The sequence below is a fragment of the Penaeus vannamei genome, chromosome 35, assembly GCF_042767895.1.
Source record: "Penaeus vannamei isolate JL-2024 chromosome 35, ASM4276789v1, whole genome shotgun sequence".
Lineage (NCBI taxonomy): Eukaryota > Metazoa > Arthropoda > Malacostraca > Decapoda > Penaeidae > Penaeus > Penaeus vannamei.
Window position 1 is genome coordinate 21,616,557 of NC_091583.1, and position 22,500 is coordinate 21,639,056.

Sequence of the window (22,500 nt, forward strand, 5' to 3'; positions counted from 1 at the left end):
CCCCTCTCCCCCCTATCTCTCTCTCCCTCTCTCCCCTCTCCCCCCTCTCTCTCTTCTCTCTTCCCTCTCCCCTCTCTCTCTCTCCCTCTCCCTCTCCCCCCCTCTCTCTCTCCCTCCTCATTTTTTAATTCGCCGTTCTCCTTTCGCATTCCCCTCCCCACCCCACCGGCTCATCACCTCCCCCCCCTCCCTTTCTTCTGTTCTGTTCTCCCGACCTTATACACACTCCCCTCCCTGCACCCCCACCCCATCTCACGCGGGTGGAGCCAGCATACCGTAGTTTCTGGCTTGTAGTAAGTAGTAAAAGGGGGGACAGGTTCAACAACTCGGCTGTTTTAATCGGCGCGAACGAGTTTATGGGTCTAAGGTCTTGGTAGCGGTGGAGAAGAAAAGAGAGGGAGGGGGAGGTTAGATGGAGGGAAGGAGGGAGGATGGATGGAGGGAGGGAGAGTAGGAGGAGGAAAGGTATGAGGGAGGGAGGGAGGGGGGTGGGTTAGATGGAGGTCAGGAGAGAGGATGGAGGGAGGGAGGGAGAATAGTAGGAGGAAAGGTAGGAGGGAGGGAGGATGCAAGGCCATTTACCCCAGGTGTATGATGCACATACATGTTTTTGTGGATATATATTTATGTAGTCAAGAGAAGTGGCAAAAAAGAATCCTCTCTCCATGTGGTAGGAGAGAAGGTATTCACAGAGACCTGATTCCATTTCCTTATATGGGTGTGTGTCCATGTGTGTGTTTGGTTGTTTGTTTTGGTTGGCTGGTTATTTCTGTGTTTGTGTATGTGGAACAACAGATGAGCAGAGCGGCAAATGTACGATTAAGTCTAAATGGAGATAAGTGAATGGAGGAAAATTTTCCATCATTATGCGTAAAGGGTTTGGCATACATTCTTGACATTTTTTTGTCACCTTGTTGATTTTAGAAAATAATAATTGGTTTATACCTCTACCATTTTGTAGGCTAAACTTATTTTTGTAATAATTTTCCTGGTTTTCAAGTTGGCTCAAATATTTTGAATTCTATTTGTTTCATATATTGCTATTAAGCTGAAGTTACATATTGATAGTTTTAAAAATCTGATGTGAATTTCACTTTATAACCTTTCTCATAATACCTCTGTTGTTATATAGTATTAAGTTATTACGGTGATCTATATTAAACATTCTGTTTATTAAGTTTGCATATTTTATTTATTCATTGGATTTTGAATATTGATAATCATCATACAAAAATATGAACTAAAATATTTTGAGAGATGATATGAGAGCACTTTTGTATATTTGATTATTATATCTTGATTTTGTTATCTAAAGCAATTTGCATATATTTTCTCCAGGTATTGCAGAATGCTATGTTGCAGACAAATTCAAAGGAACAATTTTTTTCTTGTTAGTTTCTCAACTCGAAAGAAAAAGTTAATAGTCAAGAAACTAATTTTGTCCTTGGTCTCTTTTTCCAGACATAGCAGTTGACTGGTCAGACCATGCCTTATGGTGGCCCAAGAAGAACGTGTGGCTGACCCACACCAGGTCAACACTAGACCAGTATGGAGTTGGGGCAGCGGCACAGTTGGAGTTCACGCCCATGCACAAGAACCTCCGCGTACAGCTCCCAGACCTTCGTTACATGGATTTCAGAGTGGATTTCTCCATCAAGACTTTCAATGCTGTTGTCCAGCTCTGCAAACAGCTTGGTTGGTTCCCTTGGCTTCTGGTAGTTTAGGGCTACTGGCTCTCCTTTTTTGGTAGTGGAGATCATGTTATTAAAACTCATCCTTCTTCCCTTCTTCCTTATCATCATCTTCCTCTTCTTCTTCCATTACTTCCTCCTTTTCCTCCTTGTCCATCTCCTCCTCTCCCTCTTCCTCCTCCTCCTCCTTCTCCTCCTTCTCCTTCTCCGCCTTCCACTGCCCCCTTCCCCCTCCTCATCTGCCTCCTCTTCCCCCTCCCCTACCCCCCTCTTGCTCTATATGCAATTTTCATAAGATTTAAAATACTTTATCCCGAAGTATAGTCTCCTAACATTTATTGCAAGTATTTAAAAAACATTATGTACTCTTGTAAACTCGCTTGAATAAGAATGAGGCCTGTATTGGGGCTTTTACACACACTTTCCCAAAGTTGAATGCTGAGGAGAATTTTATGATCAATAAAATTTGTTGGAGTTTTTGCTAAAGTTTAGAGGGACATTGGAGTTTTTATATATGATGAAAGGGAGAGTGTTGCGCCATTTCTGTTTCTAGTTGTTTTTATGGTTTACTATTGATATGGTTATTATTGATATTTATTTTTGAGGTATCTTTGGGAAATTAATGTAGTTGGGATTCTGTAGATGTAAGGAATTAGGTAATTCATGAATACAGATAGAATACTAATTTCCTGAGAGTCCACATATTGATCATTCAGTAATACTCCTTTGCTCCTCAATTCATGCACCTCCCATATCTCTGTTGTATCAAGAACCAACCCTGACTGTTGCACTTTGCTTGGAAGTCATAACTAGGGGTAAATGCACACAAAATCAAGAGAGGCAAGGAATTTCACATTTATTAGGCCAAAGCTCTGCACAGCAAGGAAATTAAAGTATCCATTTGTAATTCTGTTTAGATTAATAAAGCAGGAAAATTTGAGAACTAATGGTTCTTGCTTTTGGTATTTTGATATTTTCGTTTTTATTTTGAAATCCCTCCTATTGTATATTTTGAATTAATTTCTGTGTATTTATAGATAACTTTGTAATGATCATTATATTTTTCATCGTACTTATTTGGATATTCATTATATGTTCACCTGTTCATCTCTATATTTTTCCTATATTCACTAACATCCTATCACTCCCCACTTAGGAATCCGTTACCCTGAGGAGCTGTCCTTCTGCAAACCAATCACCCAAGATAACCTCAAATACAATTACTCAGAGAAGATGATTAAGAAGAAAAGCACAGCGGCCACAAAGAATGGCACCCCTGCTGACACTAACTCCTTCATTGCCAACCAGTCGCACAACTCGAGCAATGGCTCCCTGGACCGCTCAGCTGCCTCTCACCACATGCCAAACTCCCCCACCAGGACACCCATTGGATCACCGGTAAGCTAGAGAGAATCCTTAAAGTTGGATTTTCCTTAGTCCTATCTGACTCGGGGACCAGACTCATGTCAAGGGTTATCACTCACTGTCTGGGGATCAAGGGGAGCCCAACTAATTGTTCTGTGCCCTGATCCTGCTAATTGTTTTACAAGCTCTGAGGATCTGTAGTGGATAATCTGCCAAGGAGTTTATTAAAGATTATTTTGCAGATATGATATTACTTGAGATATGTTAAGGTGAGGTTAGACATGCCAAGCTCCAGTGAGTGTGACTGTAATGTATCCAAAATGGGAGACAATGTGGCTAGAGGAGGCTCAGGGACCAGGGATGGGTAGTGGAACCAGGCTTAGAAAGATAATCCTCTAACACTACTTAAACTTAAACAACCTGCCAGGGTTCTGAGAGTCCCACTTTTTTTTTCTTCTTCTTCCTTTCTTACTTTCTTCAATTTGTAATACACTGAGTCTTAGCACTGTTTTTGAGTTGATATATCCTATTATTTGCCAGGTTGAAGATTGTGTGTGCATTCAGCAGAAGTTTGATAGATTATTTTTCCTCACAGACTGGCACCTGGAGATTTAACAGCAATGGGGTTGGCAGCCTGAACAACACAATCGACAGTATTGATGGCTCCGACGAATTTGTGGCTTCCCTTGCCAACTCTCCCATTCATCCTTCAGAGGAGGCACGCAATAGGCTGGTCAGGCCCAAATCCCTTCTGGAGAGAGCAAGGATGAATGTAGCGTAAGTGTTTTTTCATAATCTACTTCTTGGCCATAGTTTTTTTGTGGATTTTGTATTTCACTTCTTTTATTACATATATTAGAATGTGCTAACATAACTATCCCTTGAAAATATTGGAGTGGATCTCCTTTGTTACATATGCATTCTCTAAAAGTATAAGCATCTTTAATTTACACATTTACTTTGTATTTCAATTACAGCTGGCTTGACTCCTCCCTCTCTATCATGGAACAAGGAGTTCGAGAGTTTGACACTCTCCTCCTCCGCTTCAAGTTCTTCTCCTTCTATGACCTCAACCCTAAATACGATTCTGTGCGTATCAACCTCATCTTTGAGCAGGCTAAGTGGGCCATCATGAATGAAGAAATCGACTGCACTGAAGAAGAAATGCTCATGTTTGCAGCTCTGCAGGTGAGGCTTATTTCACTGGTTTGAAAATGTTCTAGAATCAGCTCAAAGGGTTGTCTAAATCAATCCATAATTTGTTTGAATTGCAGGCAAACTAGGTAATGATTTGATCCAGTTACAGTTAATTTTTGAGGGGGAAGATCATGCTTAATCCTGTTCATGTATTTTGCAGCTCCAAGTAAACCTGCAAGTCAATCAACCACAGCCAGACATGAACAGTGGAGGTGAGGATGACATCGACCGTGCACTCAGTGAACTTCAGATGTCATTGGAGGGCTCCCATGTGTCCTCCACTCCAGCTGACATCATGCACATCCCAGAACTTGCAGACTACCTCAAATTTATGAAGTGTGTAGCTGGAATTGTAATATTCCTTTCCCCTTTCTTTTCTTTTTTTCTTTTCTTTCCTTCTCTTTTTTGTTTTACTTCTCTTTTCTTTTCCATAAAATTGGTCATGGAAAAGGCCTGTTAGATTTTGAGGTTTATTTGAAGCCTACCATTTTTATTGGCCTCTACCATTTGCTTCATTGACAGGTTATACATATATTTTGTCAATTTTTTTCTTATTAGAGATGAACAATATAAAATACAAATGCACCTCATTAATAACTTTAATCAGTGTTTCAATAAAAACATAAAACTCAACAAGACCCACTCTTCAGGCCACGTCGTTTCACACTGAAGGGCTTCAAGCAGTATTGGTTCACATGCAAGGACATGAACCTCTGTTATTACAAGACCAGTGATGGCACCAATGAGGACCCCATTGAGAGGATCAGTCTGAGAGGATGTGAGGTTACCCCCGACGTGAATATTTCACAGCAGCGCTATGGTATCAAGCTGGAAGTGCCAGCCTCAGATGGCATGACAGATTACCTTATCAGATGTTCTTCAGTGAGTTAACTCCAACAGATATTTGTGAGAGAGAAGGAAAGAGTGATGATAAAGTTAGGGTAATATTTGTAATTATGAATTATGAAAATTTGTAATCAAAGTTCACAAAAGCATATACCTATATATGGAATTTTAAAGGTTGTAAACCTTACTGCATAGTATATCTGGGTGTCTTTTATCATAAGAATGTTTGAGTTAGAGCAGTATTTTTGCTGTGTTTTATAAGAAATATCAAGTCTCAACAAATTGATGGTAATGCTTCTTAAGGTTAAATACAATAACAATTTTTGCATGCAAATATGTATATTAGATATAAATTGACTTGAAGCTGATAGCCCTATATGTCTGTACATACTTGTTTTTAGTTATGATGTGACTTTGCCCATGCAGGAAGTAAACTAAAAATTAATTATTTTCTGCCTGCAGGAGGAACAATACGCGAGATGGATGGCTGCCATGCGCCTGGCGTCCAAGGGAAAATCACTCGCAGACTCTTCTTATGACAGTGAGGTCAAGTCTATCCTGGCATTCCTGTCTATGCAGCACCCAGCACCTGCTCCTGTCATCAATCCAGAGAGCCTAGACATCCAGCCAGAGCTTTACCTAGCACCTAGGTTTGTGCGTCGCATAAGAGGCAAGGTCAGTATGAGTTGGAAACCACTGTTTTTATGGTATCAGTTTTGTGCATATTGGTACTTTCTTGATGAACTGGATTTTAACAATCTAAATCATTGTCTGCTTATACTTATGGAATAACTTTGCTTTAATTGTAGAGATATAATGTTAGACTACATTATTTCATTGATTTATAGCAACTTTCCTATCTGTATCAAAGATAGTATGTCTTTTTTTATACATCAAGTATTTCAGATCTATTAATGTATACTTCTTGTGCATTAAGATGCTGTACTAACTTTTTTATTAAGGCAAAGATGCAGTTGACAGGTTAGCAGTCACTGATGATAAACTGATTAGTAAATGATAATGATTATTTGAAATACAATAAAGTTATTTGTGGACATGAACTCAGATAACCACCATGCACCTCTCCATTGTATCTTTCCCTCAATAAAAGAAATAAGTGTTGATACTTATGGGGATATATATGAATGTGGTAAAAGAGAGATACTACAAAAGAATCTGTCAGTATTATGGCTCAGATTGGGTAGTTGACTCATCTTTGGTTATATTTGTGATAAAAGTGTAATATCTCTGTATTGGGTGATGCCGTCAGATAATTATATTTTTTACGTATTGATTAACCATATTTGAATGTCGTCTGTATGTTTAATTGCCATAACATTCTTCTCTCTCTCTCCTGACGTTAGCCAGGCACTTGCATTCCTGGACCTTCTCCGGTAAACAAAATCTTTGGTTACCTGTCATCATCAAATGTTCATTGCTTGATGTCATGGTGTCTGCTCAAGTAACTCATTACATGTACATTTTATAAGCATAATTCCCTGAAGTAATTGCAATATTCCTCTGAGACTTAGCGCTACTGAGTCAGGTGTACTTTATATTTTTTAGCTATAGTAGATGAGTAGATTCTTAAACTCCCCAGTATCTCATTCTGCTTATCAATTGGGTCATTTGCATTTTTACACCACATGTAATGTGCCATCTTTTCTCCTGGTAATTTGAATTTCTGTACTTTTTTGGTTAATTTCCTTCTTCATGAAAAGTTTTTATATTGTCTAATTAGTTAAAATACTCAGGCTTCTCTTTTTCTATTTCCCATTTTGTGTTTCTGTCTCTATCTTTGTTTATATTCTTTATCAAAGTTCTCTTAATCTTTTCACTAGAAGTAAAAGTGTATGAGAAGGGTTCATTTTTGCCTAATAAATGTAATATTTCATAAGTGCAACTTGAGATGCTCTCAAGCTGTCCAGAGTATGAGAACATGTATATCAGGCACACGCATAACGTGTGATGTCATCTCCCATACAGGGGGGCTGGTGTGCTGGCCCATTACCTGACAATATGGTAAATTGGTGTTGTGTGTGCTCACATCCTCCTGTTGTCACCCAATTTCCGCTTTAAGATGGATAACTGTCTACCAAAAAATATGTATAATGGGAGGATATCCAGCATGAAAAGGGGGACATGTATTTCTGCATTCTTTTCTTCTTCCTTAATTTGTTTTTATTCTTTGGTTTGCTTACAAACTTTGAGTTTCCTTAAAGCTTCACCAGTAGCTTAATGCTTTAGTGTCCCTTCATTTGTTAACTTCTCTTGTACATATGGAATCTCAATCATAGTTAAGATTATGAGTTTTTCACCCTCTCCTCACCTCACCAGCACTTTTGTATCTGAACCAGCGGTCTTTCAGCATAGCTGTGAGCGTGTAGAAAGTGTTATCCCTTTAATGCTTACTGAGTCACATGTGCCACAAGCTTTGGGAGTACGACAGAAGATATTTAGTGTATGGGTATCACACTTCAAGTCTCTGTTAAGTGCTGAAGTTATTTAGTGATTGTTAATTTGATGATTCTTGAAGATGAGATATGTTATACCAAATTCATTTGATGAAATAAATTTCATATGTTTGATGCAAAGAAAAAAAATGTTATTGTTTTTTTGGATATGGTGTTTAAGACCTGTCATAAGAAAGTGATGAAGATGCATAAGACAAGCTGTTTCCTTAACCAAAGTCAGCCAGAACATCTGCATATCATAATGTTAAGAATTCCCAAAATTATGTTAAAAACAAATTTACTTAAGATAAGGAGTGCACATATGAGATGGCTTTAGCAAGAGACTTGAAGTGATCTGTCATTGGTGTGGGTTTTTTGTGTGAAATCACTGGAGTAGGTAAAAGTGTGCAGCAAAAATATCTTTTTGCAGGAACAAATTTGCTTGGTTTTGGAGGAAGCATACAATAAGTTTATGCACTATTTATAGCAGTTTTTTTGATGCTTTAATATGTATTGTAAATTGTTAAATGGTCAAGATCTTGTGTTATTTTGTGAAAGATATATTTCTACAAATCATATGCAAGGAAGAATTACTATAATAAATTCATCATTACTGAAGTTGCATAGCATTCTTGAGCTTGACACATTCTTTTAAACCACAGGCAGTGCAGCGCATTCTGGAAGCTCATGCCAATGTTAAGGACCTGCCACTGACAGAAGCCAAGCTGCAGTACATTCGGGCATGGCAAGCTCTGCCTGAGTATGGCATTGCACTCTTCTTGGTGAAGCACATGGGACACAAGGTAAGCTTCGAACGATCTCTTTTAGTATTATGGTCAATGGGTAGATTTTGATTCGGGACATCTGATCATTCTTTTGGGAATTTTTTTTTTCGCTTCTGTGTTTGGTTTGTTTAGGACTTCATATTTTATTATGTTGGCTTAATTTAATGTGTCGTGGAATATGATTTTGTAAGATTTTTAAAGCTGTGATTATTTGATTTTTTTGTTGTTAGTAGTATATTTTATTTTCTTCTTATCATCATTGTCATTAATATTATTATTATTATATTTATTGAATCTAATTTTATTTTATTTATTTTTTTCCATTTTGTTTGTTGTTTTACTTTGCTTTGCTTTATTTTACTACTACTACTTGTACTTGTACTTATAAATGTTATTGTTATTGTTACTGTTGTCTTTGTGGTTGTTGTTATTATTTTTGCTGATGCTAAAATAATTTACTATAATGAATATGAACTTAAAAAACGTTATGATTTCAGCGTGAGGAGTTGCTAGGTGTGGCCTTCAACAGAATAATGAGGATGGAGCCTAACACAGGTGACCACATCAAGACTTGGCGTTATAACACCATGAAGGTAAGAAACTGTCTCAATGCTGGCAAAAAATGCTGTGTTGCTTTGTTTGGCCATATATTCTTTGTAATAATATGTTTGATAACTGAGTACAATAAGGAACTGTGGAGTATTAGAATAAGAACATTGTAAATTTCTGTTGTTTAAATGGACTGTTACCCCCTAAAGATAACTGAAAGTGCAATTTTGTCAATTTGGAAATGATTAGAGCTTTATGATTCTCAAATTACCCAAAGATCTTCACTGACGTTGCCTGCATATATATGGGTATACACATCAAAGATGTTCTTAGACCAATTGCCCAACAATGTGTTTTTCAAAGGGTTCCTGTTAATTTAACCACATGCCGCCAGGGATGGCATGTGTGTACATGCCATGCCCACTGTATGGTTCATTTAGTAATTGTTTTTAATTGGCCAAAGAGCCAATTACGAGAACTACCTCTCTCACCTGTTTACCCTTTTCCTTGATTTGTGATAATATTTTCTAGCATTTAATACTGATATTAGTAATGTCAATAACAACAAAATAATTATTATGTTTATAACAAACATAACAGCGTCAATATTGAGAGCATTAGCATAAAAAAAAGCATTTTCCTGCTATTTCAAGGAAAAGTAAGGTCACAAGATCTACTAATGGACTCCTTGGTGGTTAAGCACTGGCAGAGTGATCTATGTGCAGAAACATTTATCAAAGCAATGCTAAAGTGAACACGTTTTCCTGTCGGCATTGAGTTAAACTCGTCTACAACATATGCATTGATTTGTTTGCATTAATGCACTCTGTCTTGTGATTGTAGCACATCAATATTTGTGTTATTGATGAAAGTTTAGATTAACAAAACATTTAATTACACATTTTTGGGCAATTGTACTTGGAACACCTTTAGAAGTGCATAGCCTCATATGGTAGTTTGATATTATCCTCCAAAATGTTGTTTGATGTATTTTCATTAGATAATAAAAATATCATGATGCAGCTGCAAACCTTTATGTTGGTTGTGTATGCCAGGGACATAATTTTGAACTATGGATATTGGTATGGCTTTTTTTCAGGAATACATTGGCTAAAGCATGAAAATGCTTAACTTTCAAGGGAACATGAGTAGATGGTCAGAATTGGAAAAAAGGCATGGGCATACCAAGCCACTGTTTTTCATGTTGAAGAGAACAAGATATACCCATCTTTTAAGCTCAAATATTATGCCATGGGCTGCTGCAGTGAGAAAGCTACCTTTCACCCAGAAAAATTACCCAGACAGAAAAGCAGAATAGTGAAAATAGTGAAAGAAAGGCCCCCTTCAGTTTTAAAGAGCTTATGTATATTCTGTCCAATATTCAATTCTCACATTTCTTTGATTTTCAGGCTTGGAATGTCAACTGGGAAACAAGACATATGATGATCCAGTTTGAAGAGGAGAATGTGGTGTTCTCTTGCTTGACTGCTGATTGCAAGGTAAGCTTGAGGTTTAGATAGCATCTTTAAGCATTTTGTCTTCTTTTTTATATAGGTAAATACTATCTACTAAAGTAAGGAATATTCTGATAATTAATATTGTGATTGGTATTTAATTCAGTAGAAGTCCAAATCCTTAAATATTTGGATGTTATTTTAGAGTTCTTAAGAGTTAGAAATTACAAATTTTTGAAACTTGTCAAGAGAAGAGCAGTTAGTTGGTGATCAATTATTTTGATAAGATCTAATGTTTTAAAAGATTTGTCAGAACATCAATTGTTTTACATCATTGGGATAATCAGACATTCATTTTTTTCAGGTGGTTCACGAGTTCATTGGTGGATATATTTTCCTCTCCATGAGGACGAAAGATGCAAACCAGAACCTGAATGATGAGCTTTTCCACAAACTGACGGGAGGTTGGGTCTGAAGAGGAAGGTAGACACTCTTCTTACACTCTTAGAAGTTGGCTCAATGCCATATCATTTTAGCTTTTTTTCTCTGATCTTTATATACCAATGGTCATTTAAAACTTGTATGTTATGTGTAACTGCAGGAATGGCTGCTTAGCTAATCATTGCAAAAAAATGAGTATTGGCTTGATGCCAGGAAAGTTGCAGAAATGGTATAATTTTTATTAATTATTAGCATTTTCTTAGGAAGAAATGAGTTGACATGCATAAATCCATAAAAAAATAGAAAGTTCAAAGTAATGAGCTTTTTTTGAAATGTGTAGATCATAAAGAGCACAATTTTAGCCTTAGAATTCTTCCAGTTTGGCAGTGGCAGCAGATTTTGCCAGTTTTTATATACAAGTTAAGTCGTTGCCACAAAGTCCCTACCACAATATATAGTGATAAGTGTTCATACCAAACTGTAAATTGGTAAGACAAAGGCGTGAGAGTGATGCTGTAAGTGTGACTGTGTAGCATGGAATTTCCCTCTCCAATCTTCAAGTAAAGAATGAAATATCCCGAGCGTGAAAGTAAGTCAATTGTTGTAGGTTAGAAGTCATATAAAGAAAAAGTTCTTCCATGAAACAGTATTGATACTGAAATGGTTATTCTGGTTTTGTTTTGTTTTTTTATGAATGACTAATATAATAGACCTGGGTGAAAGTGGGTAGTTTCATAGCATACATATAGGGTGTTCTGCCATCCATTATAAACTTTAAAAGAATATCTGCAAGAGAAGGAAGCCTGGTCATGATTTAAGCTGCACATTGAGAATAGAGTACCGTGCCAACATGTCAGACTTTGAGATAATCGAGAGTAACAGAGTACTCAGCAGGGTCAATTTGGTACTGCTATGGTTGGGTACAGGTAGACCGAGACCTAATTTGTACACTACCCACCTTCTGTAGTTATGTTGCTGATATTTATGCTTGTTGAAATTTTATAAGGAATATTATATAAAGTGTTAAGAAAAGAATCATAATTATTTTGAGATTCTATAAAAAGTCATAGTTACAAGAACTGATATGTATGATTTTTTGTATGCTGAAGCTTTATTATACTATGCACATTATTTAAGCGTTCTTTTGATCATAGTTCTGGATCCCATTGTGAATGTTCAGTGTTCCTTCATGAAAGATTTGTCATAATTGTGGAGAATAAATTTTAATTCAGACATTACATAATAATAGTTAGATATGCCAAGCTTTCTCAGTAGAATGTTATGGTGAGACTAGTAAGATAAAAAATATATTGCTTAATATATACAGAGGCTGTTGCTTGCTAATTAAGTATTCACATAGGTTAGATAGTCGAGATGTACTGTATGGACAGTTGCAATGTGAAGACTAAGGGAAGGTGTCAATTGCAGATCTTATTTGAACGTTTCCTATGCTCAAAGTCATAGACAATCAGAACTGTAGGTTGGTCTGCGCTTACCTTTAAAAAGTGGTGATGAGGTGTTGAACTTACATGAAAGTCAAGGACCTTTGAAAGAGACCTCAAAAGGCTTAACCTTGCTTGTCATTTTTTACTATAATTTTGTTATTATTTTTGTTATTTAGTTGAGCATAAAAATAATTACTTATTCTGGTATGCAGTGCAGGTAAAGAGGTGATGTGGTGTAACTGATACAAGTTCCTGAAAGCCATATGGAATTACCATTTCTTTTTTTTCATATATTTCTCAATGTGTAATCACAGTAAAAGAAAAAAGTACGATTCTGCTATGAAGTGCTGGTAAAGGTTAGTTTGAACTAGAAATGAAGTATATTTAGAGTTGGCAAAGGCTTATTGGAATAATTTGTAGGACATCTTTTAACCAAATTTAAAGTTGATCTTCCAATTGTAGATTTCTTTAATTCTGTTTTATTTTGTTTTTTAAAACTCATATAAGGCATGAAGTACTTTGCTGTTAGAATATTTGCTTTTAGTGCACAATGATTTTTGCAATGAAAGTGTTTAGAATCGCAGGGATATGTTGGTGTTCATGTGTATTTGGTCAGAACTGTAAACCTTTACACTAAAGTGAAGTAAAAAAAGAAAGAAAGAAAAAAAAACATATGTATGTGGTTGTGTATATACAGTATACATAATCACATACACACACATGTATATACATATATTTGCATACATAATGTATATATACTGGTACATATGATACAAGAAATTCCCCGTCTGATGGTACTATGTAATGATCGAAGATAAAGCAGATTATGTCCAGCTCTAATGATGTCTGCCAACATGTAGCCTTATAAATGGTGCCTAATTATGCATTTAATGTTGATAGATATTATATGTGTATCTCACTTGACCTTTTAAATTGTTCATATTTGTTTATCCTTTAAATTTTATATGTATTCTTAACACATTACCAACAAAAGGGTTGTTATTTTTTTAAAGTGTGAAGCTACCAAACTAATTATTAACCTTCCTTGGACAAATTTATATTATTCTGGGAAACATAGAATACGAGAGAGACCGAAGGCAGAATTATTGTTATATAACCAGAAAATTTGCTATTGCGAATTTGTAGTCATATTTATGTAATTTTAGGTCAGCTCAATTTATCCTTATTTATCAGCAAGCATAAGTAATAAAGTGGGATAGCATTTGTCATTGTGTGGAGGGTTATTGAAAAAATGGCTCTAGTTGGGAAATAAACTATATAACAGTTGTTGGCTTTATCAGTTTCAGGATAACTAATATATGTCAAATCCCACAGAAATGGAGATATTCAGGATCCCTCATCCCATATATTTTAAAGGAAATGCAGCTGGTGACATCTTTCTCTCCCATATAATCTTCCCTAATAACAAAGTTTACCAGTCATTCCTTTTTTTTGTGTCTATTTTGTTATATTCTTTCTCATCCCAGTCTCCTTGGTTAGATGCGAGTCATGATTCCAACTTCGTCTCTCTCATGTTATAAGTTATTTATCATTGATTTGTCATTTTTAAAATACAGAATGGGAAAAATACACAAAAGCAAGGATATAGTGTGAGAATGAACACAAGTTAATGATGATAAGGTAAAAATCACAGCAGTCAAACTTGTTCAAGACAGCCACCTATGGGACCTGATGAAAACTAGTATTGCACAGAGGTGACTGTCTGAAACAGGTTTACTCTGTGACAGATCTGTTAAGAACTGCCCGTCTCTTGGGAGACAGAGCAAGCTAGTTATGCTTTTTTCTTCTCTTGAATATTAATAGATCAAATTAGAATGATAGAATGCATGGGCTTTTTTTCATAATGAAAAGTGAATAGTTTAAGGAATCTCAGCATGATAACATAATTCTTCCATAAATTTAATGAACTTTCAGATATGGCAAAGAAAATCTGATTGGGAGAAGTCTACTTGTTGAACATTTACAAAGATTTATGGCACTATGTGGTTAAGAGTTTTAATCCAGAGAAAAATATCCCATAGTAGGAACCCTTTGAGAGATAGTATTAGTTTTGTAAGATGTTAGTCCACTTCAGAGAACTACTATGAAACCTTATCCAAGGGATAGCATTAAGATTCTGCATACCTCACAGTGTAACCTTGTCTTCCTATATAATCTGACATCCATTCCCTTCCTCTTTGACCCACCTGAGAAGTGTTTTAGATTTGTATGTAAATAACCCAAATGTATGACTGACTGTAAATATACTTTTAATTGTTTTTTCTCTGCTCATTTTTGTTGTCTTAAAAAAAAATTAGCTTCACTTTTACATGCATCTTTCCCAATGTAGTGATGTGGTTGGTCCTTGTAACAGGAAAATGCATTGCTGATTAATTTACCAAATATATGTGATACCCAGTATTTATATAATTTCATTGTCCTTTGTAGATAGAACGTGTGTTAGTAGTATTTAGATGTCATCAAAAAGGCCCTGTCCACACAATAGAGCAATGCTTAGTGGACTTGACCTATTTACCAGGCAAAGCCTGTATGTCCATCCATGTCTGTCAACATATGGCCAAACTATCAAGCAAATGGTTTGCCTGTAAATTTTACATGAACAACAGAATGGAGCCTAAGGCCTAGCCCACATGAATGGCATTCATACACAGGAAGCATTATTACCACACCACAAAAACAAGCAAGGATAACTTCAGAAATTTTAAAATGACAACCATAACTATTGTTAGGTAAAATGCTCAAGTCCAACCCTCAGCAGTGCCCATTCAGCTGTGTGGATGTAAAGCAGAGTCTGTCCCCTGCAGAGCCACACCAGCCTGGGAATTGCTTGTTTTAGGAACATTAGATGATCATCTGATTTCCAACATCACAATACACTTTTGCCCACATTAGCACTGCCCTTCATGTGGACAGGGCCTTACTGTATTACACTAGGAGCCTTTTGTAATGAAATACTTACCCAGACATTTCATTTTTCCAAACTTAATTTTTTTTCTTTCAAAATCATATTCAGATAGGAGAAAAAGAAAAAACACATTGCTCAACAGGGATTTATTGTGAGCAGTGAAGGCTCCTCATGGGTTCCTCAGGTAAGTCTGGGTCTTACCTGGCCTCACCTGCTGCGCTCAATGATATATTTCACCAGAAATACCACTGAGTAAGTTAAGTTAAAATAAAACCTAATGTACCTAAGAAGGCATTTAACGATATGTTCCCAACCCTAAAAGCATCCCAACTCTAGCAATACTTCAGCATAGAAGTAAGCTGAATTTATATTGTCTAATAACAATAGAATAAAAAGAATAATTGTCTGGCAAAATAAGTACCTGGAAAAATGATAAAAGACTTTGGTAGTTTCACTTGTGTTGGGTATTAAAGCTTGAGTTAGTCTTGCACCAGCATGTCTGGTGGGTAGGATACATTACCAGATTGAGGCATTTCTTGATAAGACGCATTCTCCCAAGTAAATACAAGGGATGTCAGTCTTATACTAAATACCTGAGGCAGGTGAGTTACCCTAGCTAGCTGCTTGAGCCCAGAGGCCCTCTATCACTGGTGCCATGTTCTGACACCACCTAACTATCACACTGTGGCCTTGACCACATTTTCAAGAATAATTAAAAATATACAAAACTATATACATGCTGTACATATCATTTCTTGTCCTTGACATTATCAGGACTATCTGGGAAGAACACTTTGGTGATCACAATGTCGCCTGTACTGAGAGTCTGGCACTCAGCATCAGCTTTACTTGTGAGCGCTGATGATGAGGGCACACTGTTCAGGGAGGGAGGTGGGGAGGTCTGTGGAGAGAGTGGTGCTCCTTGGGAGTAGCTGTGGCAGTGGCAGCAGCACTGAGCAGCTGGGCTGCTGGTGGTGGTGCCTGCAGGAGATGAACCTCCAGATAACTGTGTAGCTGCTGCTAAAATGGCCTCCAAACGGTCAATCTTCTCCAGCCGATCCATAGTACCATTGCTTAATACTTGCTCCACCATGTTCATGCTTGTGGTAAGTGATGGTGAACCTCCATACCCATCTGCATCTGCCTCCCCATCGCACCTTGGAGACAATAGTCCTCCACCAGAGCCCCCGGAGCCTCCACTGCCAACACTACTCAGACTTGGATATTCACCTTCTTCAACCCCATCTCGTTCATCATCGTCATCATCATCACTGTTGTCATCATCATCATCATTCTTGTCAGGAGATTCATCTCTACAAGATAAAGGATATTTGAATGAGATTTAGGGGAAGAATTAAAAAAAATAATAAAAGAAAAAAAAGATAAGAAAGAAAGAAAGACAGAAAGAAAAACTATATACATATTTACATATAATTCTACAGTCTGATTTTGTTTTCAGTACTTTTAGCAATAAAAGAATGAAATAAGGCAACTGTCATTCAGGTATTATTACGTCAAAATGTAATATATTCCTGAGTTTGTCAAAAGTTTGGTGGATAAAAAGTGATATTCAATTAAAGTTTGCTAAACATTAATTTTTTTTTTATAAATACACATAGAGGGATAGACTGATCAGTCTAGTCCATATTATATTTACTACAGAAATTGATTATAGCTGGAAATAACAAAATATTATGTTTGGAGGAGCAAGCCAAATATTTGTTTCCAATAGATTCAGAAGCTCAATACAAAATTCGATTTTTTTCTTTATTTGAAGGGAAATGAAGAGAACATAATAAAATCTACTTCACATGATAAGTATCACACAAATTTTAACATACAAAATGAAGTAAATACCCTAGCCCATGTCCAGTGATATCTCTACATAATTTAACCAGAATTCAAATAAATGATGTAGCTTACTTACCTTTCTTTCTTGCTCTGTAAACGTTCTAACTTTTTAGCGACTTTGTAGGACCCTTCCAGTTTTTCTCGTTCTTCATCACTTAATTCTAGGTATCTGAAATTATGAACATGAACAATGTCAAAGCACTTTTCAAGCAGATAAGCCAGATGGTTAACAATTTTTTGTTGTTGCCATCTATGACAATATTTCATATATCATAAAAATATAAAAATCATTTTCAGAACTGACACATTACGAGACAAAATATCAGCTTAAAAAAATGTCAACAAAATAAAGTCTTTATACTAGACTGAAAATGTCAGCCTGAAAAAATATCAACAAAATGAGTATTTGTACTTCAAACCTAAAGACTAAAATTTCACTCAAAATCCTCTTTAACCCTACCTAAGCAATCTGATCTCTCTGTTTGAAAGGACGATGGCTCTGGCTTGGGTTGTCGCGAGCTTTGTCTTGAGTTCTGCTACCTCGGTTTCTATTTTGCGCTGCTTCTTCTTCTGTTTGACCTCCTCGGGCTGGATCATGGCTTCCACCTGCTCCTGGCACAGCTCCTCAAACAGAGGCATGAGGGCAGGGTCCAGCTGCCTGATGATGGAGACGTGAAGGGTAATTTAAAAACGTCGCAAATATATCTTTGTGACATTGACGATCATATTTAAGTATAGTTTCTGTTAAAGACATGGTTATTTCATGTAGAATAGAAGAAAAGGAAAACATTATATGAGAAATAGAGGGAGAGAGAGAGAGAAATGGGGGGGGGGGGGAGACAGACAGAAAAGGAGAGGAGGGGAGGGGGGAACTCACTTCTTCATGGCATCATAGACCGTGGGCACAAGTGCGACCACATCATATGCCGCGTATACCACCATGTCTTCCGTGAGAGGTCGGCGCGCCCAGAAACGTTGGTCTCTCCTGTAGACGTTTTTCATCTGCCGAAAGAAGCGGAAAGTCAAGAAGGAATTCGCACGACATGTCCGCCCGGTGAGGTGGTGCGGAAACATACATGCTTTATGAACTATCGCATGAGAATGTGTCAGGTGGCATGTGTGCCAGATGCGTATGACATAAGCATTCATCCTTTCTCATGAAGTTCCGCTACAGAAAATATATTTGATGATATACACACACACTCACTCACTCACTCTCTCTCTCTCTCTTTTACACACACACACAGACAGACAGACACACACACACACACACACACACACACACACACACACACACACACACACACACACACACACACACACACACACTTGTCTGCCTTATACCCTTTCACAAACAAACAAATAAAACGAACGCACGCACGCGCAAGCGCCCCTCCCAACACACCCCTGGCATCCTAAAAACAGCGCGGCGAGAAGCACTTCGATATAAATTTCCAATCGATCTGCTGGCATAAAATGCAGTGATTACAACGAACAAAAATGTAGTAGGGCTAATCCCTCTTGACTAATGAACTAAATAAAAACAAAAACAAAACACAAACCATGATTATAATTACCGAAATCTCAAGTACGTCACCCGGATATAGCGCCTATACGCCCTCGAAAACAAAGGGATGACGGAGGGAGAAATTGCAGCGAACGCCTCACCCTTTTCCTCCCGCCATGTCAACCACAGGAAATACGTCGATACCTATAATCGCACTCTATGACGGAAATTCCAGGCCATTCCACCGCGAAAACATGTATTCCATGACCGGGGGTGGGGGTGGGGGGTTATATGCGTGCATGCCCGTGTGTTTGTGCTTGTTGCATATATATATATATATATATATATATATATATATATATATATATATATATATATATATGTGTGTGTGTGTGTGTGTGTGTGTGTGTGTGTGTGTGTGTGTGTGTGTGTGAGAGAGAGAGAGAGAGAGAGAGAGAGAGAGAGAGAGAGAGAGAGAGAGAGAGAGAGAGAGAGAGAGAGAGAGAGAGAGAGAGAGAGAGAGAGAGAGAGATATTGTGTTCATGTGTGCGTGTGCGTGTGCGTGTGTGTTACATGGCGGGATTCAGTCAGTCCCGAATCCCTCATTACTCGCTTATACCAGTAAATCCCCCGCGCACCGGACCCCACTGACCGCGCTGGGATATACTGCAGGTTATTCTACTGCGTTTTTATGCTGGTTTTGCGGAGGGATTTGTGATGTTAATGTTCTTTTCTAATGCAGCGCTTAAGCCTTGCTGATGAACAGATATTTAACGATCCTAAACCCGGCTTTCGTACAAAGTCAATAAGGTATCACAAAAGATACCTCATGAAGGTGTCTTACGTCTACATTTAAAACAAACTTCCATCCTTATCCATTCTCCCTAATCTCACTATAAAAAAAACGGGAAAATATGATCGAAAAGCGCACGGTTTTCCCGCCACCTCCATTTTTCCCTAACATCTTCCTGCCTCAAAATAAGGAGCTTGTGAAGCCAACCGGCAGGTGCCATTAGGTCGCTGGACAAGGCAGCACGTAAGCTACGCCTGTGACAGCGACCCGCGAATGGACACTCGCTCACTCACTCTTTGTCTCGCAAAACACAGTGTTATCCCGGCTAAGACGTCACTTACAAGATGTGCCTGTGTGAAGTATGAAGTCAGATTCACATTCATATTCCTACTCATATTTCGTCTGTTTCTTTTCTCGCACACGCACGCTTACACACGCATGCCCGCCGCACGCACGCACGCACTCACGCGCACGCACGCACGCACCCCCCCCCACACCCCCCCCACCCCCACACACACACACACGCGCAAACGCGGCTTACCTGGTCCTTCCGTGGGTTGACGGGGGCATTGTAGGAACGGCAGAGTGTGTTCAGGGAAACGTTCTTCACCTTGTACACGGGCTTGCCGGTCTCCTGCTGCTGCAACACTGCATGGGCCGCCTGGAAAGGAAGAAAGACAGCGTGAGGAAAAAAAGATTCACGTTTAATAATATTTATCAGTCAACAATGCAGGTTTTACCAGCAATCTGACTTTTGAACTATTTCAGTTTCATAATGTTTTTGTTGTTTTGTTTTTACTTATTTCTAATTTCGTCTCATCTGATAAATAACATTAAAAAATAATGGAACGAAAAAAATATCTACATAAAAAATTGTGATTCATCTACTTAATTGGCAAAAAAAAAGAGTGAGGGGGAAAATGAGCTACGAGAACCTGGTTATATAAGACGAGTAAGTGAATAATGTGAAAAAATCTTGGGTAGACAATACAAGCCAAATTCATAAAATGGGATGAGAAAACTATATTGGTAAAAGCTGCCGATTAATGAAAACAATTAGTTGTCGTACTATGACTATAATGAATCTAAGAATTCGAGTCAGATTTGAGAGTGAGAGAGTGAGAGTGAGAGTGAGAGTGAGAGTGAGAGTGAGAGAGCGAGAGAGAGAGAGCGAGAGAGAGAGAGAGAGAGAGAGAGAGAGAGAGAGAGAGAGGGGGGGGGGGGGCAGACAGACAGAGACAGAAAAAGTTAAAATAAACGCCACAAGGCAAAAGCCGATAACCATGTGCGGCATGACATGGCCTTGGTCACACAACATATTCGTAGTGGTATAATCATATAAAGAAATAATAATAATATAAAAAATATATATTTGCAAACTCTAACTCTGCGACCTCGTCCTTTCGTACCCAAAATGTAACTATATTTTCAACCTCATTTTACTGAGAAGTGCAAAAAACAAACCCTAACCTACTTGCAAATTTTTCAACCCGTGTCATGCTGAACGGATGTCGATCTTCCACATAAACACCACAAAAACTCGGCCCCAAGAACACCCGGCACGAGCACCCCGCCAACAGTGAAAACACGCCCCGTTTCCAACATGAACCACGGAATCCGTCTCCAAGCCAGCCACGCCAAAACAAGCAGAATTCTGTCCTAATGGCTCGTTACCGAAAATGATTGCAATGGAGGGGAATAACAGTGATAACGGCAATAAAAAACCCGGCTACGACTTAAGCAAGGGCTGGGCAAACCTCTCGTAAACACGCGGCCAACGACAAACGACGGCGCGACATGAACGCCGCTTTTTGTTTACGTGTTCGTTTCGCTGAATCACTGATAGATCTCTCTCTGTCTTTCTTCCCTGTTTTGTTTTCATAAACTATTATTTCCTTAATATTCACTCTTGAGATAGTCATTGGATAAGAATGAATAACATTACCCCGATTACCGAAAAAGTACGAAATCACAACGGGCACTATCTCCCGCCTTAGACTTTCACCAAGCTGTCAGCTACATAAAGACAGACAATACGACTACAGCGCCACGGCATGAAAACGGACCCACGGCGTCCTCGGGTGATTCGCCAGTTGCCTAACACGTCCGAGTCACATCATCCTCGCATGCCCGTGTCACCAAAGGCAAGATACCGCGATGAATAAATAACATAAAAGGTATAAATATATGGAGTCCGTTCGGCCAGCATGCAAAGACCTCTCTCGTGCTCTCCCTCGGTATATGGAGCGCTCGATTCAGAGTAAGAAATACGTTCCTTTTGTTTACCATTCACATTTTCATCAAACGTAAAGAACCCTGTTATATCCTTTTCGTTTGTTCGAGGTTGCTTTGATCTCTTAGAAACCACTCTTCATCTTAAAAAATCTAACCATCGAACATGCTCTAAATTCTTACAGTAATCCAGCAAATTCAACCTCAAAGGCTCCCACACTACAAATCTCTTACCGTTGTTTATTTCCCACGAAAAAAAAAAGAAAAAAATCATCGCCCATCTCCATACACCCTCCCCCTCCCCCTTCCGTTCCTCTCTCTCCCTCCAGGACCTCAGCTCTTTAAAGTTCCACACTCAGACCGCACCACAGAAGCCCACGTTCACACACTTCGATATGTATTCTGAGAAGCCTCGCCTCGGTGTCCTTTTAAAAACAGCAACGCATTATGGGGTTTTGCGACGGTTTCGTGCTGAGGGTGTATGGATGACATTGTGATGATAATGAGACTCCTATTGTTGACTGCAATGACTGTCTGAATACCGGGAAGGCGGTGCTCCTTCGCTAGAAATAACCACGAGAGGGACGCAGAAGGGAGAGCAAAATAACAATACCAACAGGGAGCGTGCGATATTATTACAAACATACACACACTATCTATCAATCTACTTATTTACATATTCATCTATCTACCTATCTATCTTATCAATCAGTCAGAGAGAGAGAGAGAGAAGTATGAATTAACGCAGGATCTGCCACGAACCCAGTCAAATACCCAAGGAAACCCATGTGGCGCAAGCACACCTGCGTGCAAATGCATGACGAAAGCGCGCGTGCATCTGCCCCAGCGCCCTCGCCCGGCCCGCCCTCCGGAGTGACCCCGCGCTCCCGCCACTTTCCCTGACCTCGGCGGTCTTGTGACTCGAGGCCTACGTGTCGCGGCGCCGCTTTTTGCCCCTCGCCCGT

General features: G+C 38.4%; 2 protein-coding genes across 7 annotated transcripts in view; one reads left to right on the forward strand and one right to left on the reverse strand.

Moving 5' to 3' along the window:
* Window positions 1-14,647, forward strand: part of LOC113813700 (unc-112-related protein) — a 57,873-nt gene extending 43,226 nt beyond the window's left edge. For 3 of the 6 annotated variants that reach the window (XM_027365736.2, XM_070114233.1, XM_070114234.1), the window contains exons 3-14: window positions 1,462-1,695; window positions 2,848-3,089; window positions 3,652-3,833; window positions 4,034-4,244; window positions 4,414-4,589; window positions 4,904-5,135; window positions 5,562-5,774; window positions 7,086-7,121; window positions 8,215-8,355; window positions 8,835-8,930; window positions 10,296-10,385; window positions 10,705-14,647. In XM_027365736.2, coding sequence (XP_027221537.1) covers window positions 1,462-1,695; window positions 2,848-3,089; window positions 3,652-3,833; window positions 4,034-4,244; window positions 4,414-4,589; window positions 4,904-5,135; window positions 5,562-5,774; window positions 7,086-7,121; window positions 8,215-8,355; window positions 8,835-8,930; window positions 10,296-10,385; window positions 10,705-10,815 — 1,964 coding nt within the window. In that variant the 3' untranslated portion in view covers window positions 10,816-14,647. The remainder of the gene's footprint in view (window positions 1-1,461; window positions 1,696-2,847; window positions 3,090-3,651; window positions 3,834-4,033; window positions 4,245-4,413; window positions 4,590-4,903; window positions 5,136-5,561; window positions 5,775-7,085; window positions 7,122-8,214; window positions 8,356-8,834; window positions 8,931-10,295; window positions 10,386-10,704) is intronic. The other 3 variants (XM_027365737.2, XM_070114235.1, XM_070114236.1) reach the window with 1 other exon arrangement.
* Window positions 14,648-15,283: 636 nt separating this feature from the next.
* egl (Egl_like_exo domain-containing protein) overlaps window positions 15,284-22,500 on the reverse strand; it is a 123,905-nt gene continuing 116,688 nt past the window's right edge. Inside the window, exons 4-8 of the mRNA XM_070114232.1 lie at window positions 19,845-19,964; window positions 17,881-18,005; window positions 17,464-17,661; window positions 17,080-17,172; window positions 15,284-16,465 (exon numbers count right to left, since the gene is read on the reverse strand). Of these exons, the coding sequence (XP_069970333.1) occupies window positions 15,901-16,465; window positions 17,080-17,172; window positions 17,464-17,661; window positions 17,881-18,005; window positions 19,845-19,964 (1,101 nt within the window). The 3' untranslated portion in view covers window positions 15,284-15,900. The remainder of the gene's footprint in view (window positions 16,466-17,079; window positions 17,173-17,463; window positions 17,662-17,880; window positions 18,006-19,844; window positions 19,965-22,500) is intronic.